This window comes from Urocitellus parryii, chromosome 4 (genome assembly GCF_045843805.1).
Source record: "Urocitellus parryii isolate mUroPar1 chromosome 4, mUroPar1.hap1, whole genome shotgun sequence".
In the NCBI taxonomy this organism is placed as follows: Eukaryota; Metazoa; Chordata; class Mammalia; order Rodentia; family Sciuridae; genus Urocitellus; species Urocitellus parryii.
This window is the reverse complement of record NC_135534.1, coordinates 8,367,212-8,375,417: the sequence shown is the minus strand read 5'-3', so window position 1 is coordinate 8,375,417 and position 8,206 is coordinate 8,367,212. Positions and strand designations below refer to the sequence as shown.

General features: G+C 61.5%; 1 protein-coding gene across 15 annotated transcripts in view; it reads right to left on the bottom strand.

Moving 5' to 3' along the window:
• Positions 1 to 5,755: 5,755 nt before the first annotated feature.
• The window catches only part of Nrxn2 (neurexin 2), a 95,209-nt gene continuing 92,758 nt past the window's right edge, over positions 5,756 to 8,206 (bottom strand). For 10 of the 15 annotated variants that reach the window (XM_077797395.1, XM_026396444.2, XM_077797397.1 and 7 more), the window contains one exon: positions 5,756 to 6,060. In XM_077797395.1, the coding sequence (XP_077653521.1) occupies positions 5,756 to 6,060 (305 nt within the window). Of the gene's footprint in view, positions 6,643 to 8,206 lie in introns of all 15 variants that reach the window. The other 5 variants (XM_026396441.2, XM_026396442.2, XM_026396443.2 and 2 more) reach the window with 1 other exon arrangement.

The following is an 8,206-nucleotide window of genomic DNA, read 5'->3' as shown; positions in this document are numbered from 1 at the left end:
GTGGCCCAGCCCTGGGACGCCCTCCCTTTCTTCTTTCCCTTCTTCCAGAGAACCCCAGAACAGGGGTCACTCACCCTCGTCACTGAACAGAGGAGAAGTAGAGACCCAGAGAGGTAGAGGTTTGGCCCAGAGTCACACAGCACAGTTTTGGGAGAGTGCAGGCAGCCAGGGCTGGGTCTGCCCCTGACTGTGAGGCTTTAGCCTCTGCCCTGCATTTCACCACAGGAGGTGTAAATGGCTGTCCCCAGGCCACCCCAAGAGAGGCCAGGGAAAAGGGGGGGGGGTGTGGCCTTGTCAGGGGGATATCCAGAGGTGTGCTGAGGTCCTCACAAGTCCCGGACTCCGTGGTCAAAGCCCTCTGATGGCTGCCTCCCGCCCCCAGTGAGGTGACACGCCCCCCCGCCTCCTCCCCGAACAGGTCAGTAAAGAAAGCAAGACGTGGCCCTCCGAGGTGTGTGGTCCTCAGGGCCACCCAGCTCTAGCTCCTGGGACGCCTGCAATGGACCATCAGAGGAGGCTTCTCGTGTCCTCCGGAGGTGGCCGAAGAGCGCAGAGGACGGTCTCCCTCCCCGTCAGGAGCCCCTCCCACACAGAAGGGGCAAAGGGCAGCTGGGCTGGCAGGAGGCCTCCACCTCTCCTACCACCTGACCTCCTGCTGGCTGCACAGGCGAGAGGCCAGGGCCAGCGACACCCTGATGCTCGCCACCCCTCTGGTCCACCTGCCCCAGGGGTCAAAGGTGACCATCATCTCCCCTGATGTGGGGCAAGCCATGGAGTCCGAGTTCCTCAGCTTCACCCTGATGCCCTGGGCAGCCTGGCCTGGCCCACCCAGCCCCTCCCCGTGCCTTGCCACACTCCAGCCACAGGCCAGGCTTTGTGCTCTGCTGCAGTCCCCTCCCCGCCTTCACACCTGAGATCCTCTTGGCCTCCCAGGCCCAGGACAGGGCCCTCCTTCCGGGGGCACAGCACTAGCCAACGGCGCTAGTGACACCCTGGCCCAGGGTCACATCCACACACCCAGCTCCTCCCACCAACCAACAGATGAGCTCAGGTGGTCCCACCCAGAGCTGGTCAGAGGGACAGCGGCGGGAGGGATTGAATAAAGAGTGAAAAAAGGAACAAATGAACGGCTGCCCTCCTGACTCCTGGGATGAGCCCCCAAGGTCTACCTGCCTGGGGGAGGGGGCAGGAGAGGCCTGGGGAGGGGGCAGGAGAGGTCTGGGGGTTCCTCAAAGGTCTGCCGGGCCCAGGCACTGCCGTGTCCGGCCCTCGCCAGGGGTCGTGCTGGGCCTCTCGGCTCCATCTCCTTTCATCATCTTCTGAACTCCGTGAGGAAAAGCTGCCCCATTTTACAGATGGAATTACTGAGGCAGGTAGGAATCGGTTGCCCATGCCATACGGACAGGAGGAGGCAGAAGCAGGACTCAGCCCCGGTCTGTGGGTCTCCAAGCCCAACTGTGGCGCCAGTGACCCTGCCTCACTACCTGGGCCTGCAGAGACACTTCTCGAGGGCAGCAGCAGGGCCTCGTCATCCCTCCCAGGATCACCTGGACCCCACAGGGTCCTCTGGCTGCAGGTGTGTGGCTGCAGGCAGAGGTCATGCGCTGCCCAGCATGATCCCCACCAGACAGGACCCCCAGCTACACCACCAGGGGACGTGCTGAGACAGTCTCTGAGTCCACCTGTGCCTGTGTGACCAGTCCTAACATCTGTGTGCACACGCACGTACACACACACACACCTCTATGCACACACACACATGTGCACACACAGAAAGGTCAATGGGAAAACGAAGCAGCCTCTGGCCTCCGGGAGATGGAATCCGGCCTGGCCTGGTCTTGACAGTGTGACCCCTGGGCATCTGAGGCTCATGCCCTTTGGCCATCCTCCCTTGACTACCCCACAGTGAAGATCCTCAGGGCAAAAGCGCAGAAGTAGGGGTCCCTCCACACACTGGGGGGCTGGCCTGGCTTCGTCTCTTGTCCCCCGCTGAGAGCCAGCGCCTTTCTTAGGCTTGCTCAGCATTCTTGGTGCCCCAGGGTGCCCATAAATTTCTGGGAGGCAGAACCCAGTGAGGAGGTGGCTCCCCCTCTCCCCAGTATGTCCCTCCTGCTCACCCCTCAGGTCAGAGCTGTCCCTCCATCCACAGCGTGGCCACACTCCTGACCTTTCCAGGTGGGCACAGCTGCCAGGCCCCGGGGTCCCCCCTTTACTAACTCCCCAGGACTGTAGCTGGAGACCCGGGGCCCTGCCACTCTGGGGAGCTAGCAGCAGCACTGGCCAAGTGGGTGTCCTGCCCAGGAGGAGGCCTACACCCCCTGGGGGCTGTCCACCCAACGGCAGGCCTCCACTTGGGACACACCCTCTTTTTAAAGCCCACCCCGGGGGCTCCTGACCTCCAAATCCACTGGGGCACCCCACAGAGCAGGGCAAGGGAACTGAATATGGGAAAGGGGCCCTGATCACCCCAGCGTCTCATCTTATGGCAGCAGGGGCCTCACGCAGCAGGGACTGAGGAAAGGACTGAGGACCCCCTTTATCCATTCTCCTGGCCCCAACCAGACCTGCAGCTCCTCCAGGAAGCCTCAGGGAGGGCAGGGCTGGGCATGGGCTCCATACCCACCTCCAGGAAAGGGGCTTCCTCCCAAACCACTGGCACTAGGGTCCTCCCTGGCGGCCTGGGTGGCTGGGTAGGTCTTCCAGGTCAAAGGGCATCAGCCAGACTTCCCCAGGAGCCTCTTCCGCAAGCCCCTGTCCTTGGTACCCACAAGGTGGCATCTCCTGATACATCCCTGCAAGGATCCCGCAGAGGAGCCAAGCTGTGTGGCTTTTCTGCCCCCAGATGCTGTCTGGGCCTCTCCTGGGGTCCCTGCCAGGCCAGCCAGGTCCCAAGGAGCGCAGTTAAGGCTCAAGTGCCACAGTCACCATCTGATGCACAGGACAAAGACACTGAGACTTGGGTGACTGTCCTATGAGTTGAAGGTCAAGTCCCATGAGTTGAATCTTTCCTCTTACAGTGAAGCCCCTTAGTGACAGGAGCTCTTCAGCTTCTTATGCAGAAAGGGAAAGACAGTCCCCAGTCACAGGGCAACCGGCAGGACCAGGGCCATCCTTTCCTGGACTACCCCCTACCTCATCAGGGCCATTCTAAAAATTCCTGGAATAGGAATATTCCCCCCTTCTCATTACCAAGGAACTCTTGCCCGCCTGACCTAAGAGAGCCTTGCCCCTGAGCAGGGCACAGCGGCACAGAGCCTCCGGGGTGAGCCATGGCCAGCAGAGGGACAGGATGTCCTGGCAGGGCTGCCCACAACAGGGCCACCCCCAGACTCCCTGACCTCAGCATGTGACCTCAGGCTACAGGACTGTGGTGGGGGGGGATGGGGGCTGCAGGCTCACCCCACGGCGGCTGGTTCAGGAGGGAGAGGCAAGTCCTTGGAAATCCACCTGGGGTGGCCGGGGACCCCTCCCTCGATAGAACTTTGGATGAGGACTCTCAAAAGGTCTGGGGGGGCATCAAGCTGGGGGAGGTCCCAAGGCAAGCTCCCTCCAGGATGAAGGGGGAGATGACAGTGGGCAAGCTGGGCTTCTGAAGCCAGTTGGGGCCACTTGAGCAGCATCTGCCACCCCCCCTCCAGGGACATTCCCCTGCCCAGTGGGCTCCTGCGGGTACCCAGGTGCCCAGGCCTAAAGCTGGCCAGACTTTTGGACTGGAAATGCCTGGAGTCTGAGCTGGCCCCCAGCCAGGGCCGCCTGCTGCAGATCCGCAGTGATGGACGACATAGAGCCAAGAGCCCAGGAAGCAGAGCCAGGACAGGGACAAGATCTACCAACCACGCAGAAGGCGCAGAAGGAGCCAACTGAGGGAGGAGCCCAGTGGCAGAAGCATGGCTGAGTCACATCTCGTGTGTCAAGTGGTGTGACCACTGCCACCCCCGCCCCCAGGATCCAGGCCCACTCGCTGTCTCCTCCTGGACGCCACACATGTGGGTCCTAGTGGAATCCGAGTCTCCTGCGTCTGTGTCTTGCCCCTGAGAGGCTGAACACAGACCCAACCCTAGCGTGGCCTTGCTTCTGGTCTCCATGAAGGATGCTCTCCCTGACTGCAGGAGGCTCTGCTTCCACCTCCGGCCCAGGAGCTGCCCAGTAGGCCAGGTGGACTTGGAGGCAGGAGTCCCTAGTCCCAAGGGGCCCAGGGGAAGAAGCAGAGACCACAGGAGGCAGGGCTGGAGGCCTTTAGGCTCAGTTACTGATTCACTGTGAGACCTGAGATCGGCCACGCTGCTCTATAACCCAGGAGTGGTGCACCTCCCTCCAGGGGCCGCCAAGGGTCAGGCAGGTCTGTCCCATACCAGCTCAGGCCCCTTGCACAGCCCCAGGGGTCTTGGCAACATGAAGCCTCTGGGGATTTGTCTCTGGGGCCACAGGATGCCTCTGGGCAGCAGGGGCTGGGAAGACTGAGAAGGCAGGTCTGGGGAACCTTGGACACAGACCAGCCGTCTTCACGAGCCCGAGGGCTGAGTCCAGCCTGCAGTCCCACCCACAGGGGCTCAGGCACCAGACACAGACAAGTGGCACCAGGACCCCAAAGTTGTGCTCAGTTCAAAAGTGCGGGTGACATACCAGCTCTCACGTGTCCCCACTTGGGCCCCTACCCCAGCCCAAAGCCAGGCCCAGGGTCCTAACAGCACCACCAGGAACAAACGGCACAGGACTGTTGGAATTTGGAAAGTTTTTGTTTTCTTTTTCCCACACATTTCCGGGGTTGGGGTGTTTCCAAGACTCAGACACATTTGTTAACAAAGAGAAAAAAAACCGGGGGAGCAGGGAGCCCGTGGGCCGAGAGGTGACCCAGCAGTCCACAGATGCCACCTCGCTCCCTCCCTTCCCTGCGCCCCGCCCAGTGGGTGCCACAGGCTGCTGCCCTTGGTATCGAGTATTTGTCTTTAATAGATATCTGCTTTTGCCTTGCCCTCCCCCCGCCCGCCCCCACCCCCGCTCCTCGCAGCTTCCCCGTCAAGGTCAATGCACGTGGCCCCTCGCCGGCGGCACACACCACAGGCCTGCAGCCAGGCCTCAGCCCCTCCCCTGGGCGGCCCCAGGCGGGTGCCCCTCCGGGTTTGGAGAGTGGGGACACTCGGGGACCACCCCACTGCCCCGCCCCTCCGCACCCACCCGCTGGGCCGCTGGGGGGCCACCCTCCCGTCCTTCTCCCACCGACTCTGGGAACCCAAAGGGAGGCAAGGGAGAAACCAGATACGCACACAAAAAAAAGGAGAAGTGGGAAAGGAGGGTGGGGACGGAGAGACACAGCAAGCCTGGGATGGGGACGACCGGAGGGCTGGGGAAGGGGAGGAAGGCAGGAGGGACGGAGGGAGGGAGGAAAATCGAGGGAAATGAACAACGTGTAGTGGACACTTTACAAAACCCCAGCCTTCCTTCCCGCCCAACCCCACCAAAATAAAACTACCCCCCTTAAAAAAATAAATCAACCCAGGGCTGTGAGCACGTGCCCTGCCTGGCGGCGCGGAGCCGAGAGGGACAGACAGCCCCGGGGCTGACAGTGCCTGGCGCCGCGGACAGAGGAGGAAGGGGACGAGCACGGGGTGATTCCTTTTCTTTTTTGCGTTTCCTCTTTGAGAGAGAAGCCTGAGGCAGCCGGGAGAGGGTCCCCAGGCCCCGGCGGGGAGAGGCCGCACCCTCCTCCCGGGCCTCCCGGGAGGGGCAGCTGGCAGTGGGGCGCGGTGCCGGGCGCTCAGACGTAATACTCCTTGTCTTTGTTCTTCTTGGCCTTGCTGGGCGTCTTGGGGGCGGCCGGGGCCTTCTCCTTCACCACCGCCCCGTTGCTCTGGGCCGAGTTACTGATGTAGTTCCGGCTCTGGTCCACCTGGTAGGAGCCCTCGTCGCGGTTGCGGTACTTGTACATGGCGTAGAGGAGGATGAGGATGCAGAGCGCCGCCGCCGCCACGATGCCCACCACCATGCCCGTGGTGCTGCTGGACTCCCGGATCACCTCCACCGCGCCCGGCGGGCCCCGCTCCCCAGGCCCCGTGGGGTTGGCTGTGGGCAGATGAGGGAAGCCGGGGGCTGAGGTCCCGCCGGGGCGCAGGGGCGGGGGCCTCCGCGGCTCGAAGGACGTGGGGGCCCCGGGCCCCAGGGGCGGGTTCTCCAGCAAGGGCTGCAGCGGGTCTCGGTGGTTCATTTTGCCCGCCGGCAGGTTAGGGGCCGGGACGGAGGGGGCGAACAGCACCCCGGGGGCGCCCGTGGCCCCGTCTGTCCTGAGGTTGGGCCGGGGAGCGGGTTTGCGGGGTGACAGGAGGGTGGTGCGGTCCGTGACCAGGGGAAAGGTGGTGTAAAAGTCCTCGTCGTCCGTGGGCGGGAGGCTGGAGTCAAAGACCTCCCCCGAGGCGAAGCCCGAGGCCTCGATGGGCTCCTCGCAGTCGCTGTCGTCGCGCTCCGCCTGGCACGGGCCCCCGGGGGGCGGGCGGCGCGCGGCGGGCGGGGGCAGGGTGTCTTGGGTGGCGCCCACGCCCGTGAGGAAGGGGTAGAAGGTGGGGGGCGGGGGTACGAAGGGGGACCGGGTGGCCACGGGAGGGGGGTCTAAGGAGTCCTCCGTGATAATGGGCAATATTAACTCTCCTCCTAGAACAAGAGAGAGAAGAGAGAAGGCAGGGCGTCAGCGCGGGCCGGGTCGCGGGCGGCCGGCACAGAGAGAGAAACAACAGCCTCACACCCAAATCGGTTCCAATTGGCTTTGGCGGAGACTAGAGCGGGCCGGGCCCGCCCGCCAGCCGGCCGGAGCACTGCGCGTTAAGCGGGCAGCGGCTCGGATGCCCTGGGCACCCCACGCACGGGCTCTGTGACTCTCTGGGTTTTGGTATTTTGTTTGTCTTAAGAAACCAAAAGGAACAGAAAGGAAAGGAAATCGAAAAGAAACGGAAAAAAAAAAACGAAAATCAAAACAACTCTACTGGTTTAAGGCTTTAAAAACAGATACAACAGCAGCATTTAAACAAACCTAACGACAATATCTTTTAGGGTTTTTTTTTTTTCTAGATTTTCTCTTTTTTTGCTTTTTTTTTTTTTTTGCTTTTGTTTTTAAAAAAGAAGATAGCATACCACGGAATTCAGGCAACTTACATCAACAAATAGGCCGTGTGATTTTAGCATGAAGAAAAAAATTACAAACAGAGCTGTGTAAGCGGGTTCTCCCGGAAAAAAAATAAGAAAAAACAACTTTTCCGTACCACGTTTCCTGTCTACCTGCTCGGTCTCCCTCCCTCGCTCTTCTCTCCCTGGACATCTCGCTTCCTCCTCAACACTGTCTCCTCCCTCACCTGTGCCCTCTCCCCCTCCGCTGAACACAAAGCTGAACTCCGCACGGTGCGGGCTGAGCACCTGGGGTCGGCTGGCGGGGGAGGGGTCAGTGGGGAAGGGGCGGGGCAAGACAGGCCGCGGGCGGTAGGAACTGCTGCTCGAGGGAGAGGACCTGGGAGGGGATGGCCACGGGAAGGGGCTTTGAGGGCTGACTGTGGGTGGGCGGTGGGGAAGGAGACTTTGAAGGGCGAAGATGAGGCCCAGCGGAAGAATGGGCAAGGAGGGGTCAGAAGCAGGTCACGCTGGGAGGGGTGGGGGCAAGCCAGGAGCCAGCAGGGAGTGGGGACATGTCACGTGAGTCCTGAGCTAAGCCTAACTCCCCACCTTTCTCTCTCCACCCTCCACCTCTGACCCCCACTGACTTCCCGCCTCCCTCCACCCCAGAACCCCCATGAGCCGCCAGGACCTGGCCAGGGCTTGACGGCCTCTGGCCCTCTTATTATTGTTAAAACAATAATAAAACAACGGAAAGAAGAAGAAAGCAAAAAAAGAAAAGAAAATACATACACAGCCATCTGGGAAGGGTGCACTTGCTAAAACAGGGCCCAGGGGGAACTAGTGGGAAGGGCACAGTGGGGCGGGGGAAGCCTCCTTCTCTCTAGTCTCTCAACTGGAGCCTCCCTGGGCAAAATCCGCAATTCCCATCAGCCCTCAAAAGTGAGAACTACAACCCCATTAGCCCTTGGAGGGGTATTCCCATCAACCCTGGGTCAACAACTACAACTCCCATCAGCCTCCTGGGCCTCCTCTCAAAGCATAGCAACTCACTGGCCTGGGTTAGGAGGGACCTAGAGCAGGGCTCTCAATCGCTGGCATCGGGTTGTTTCGC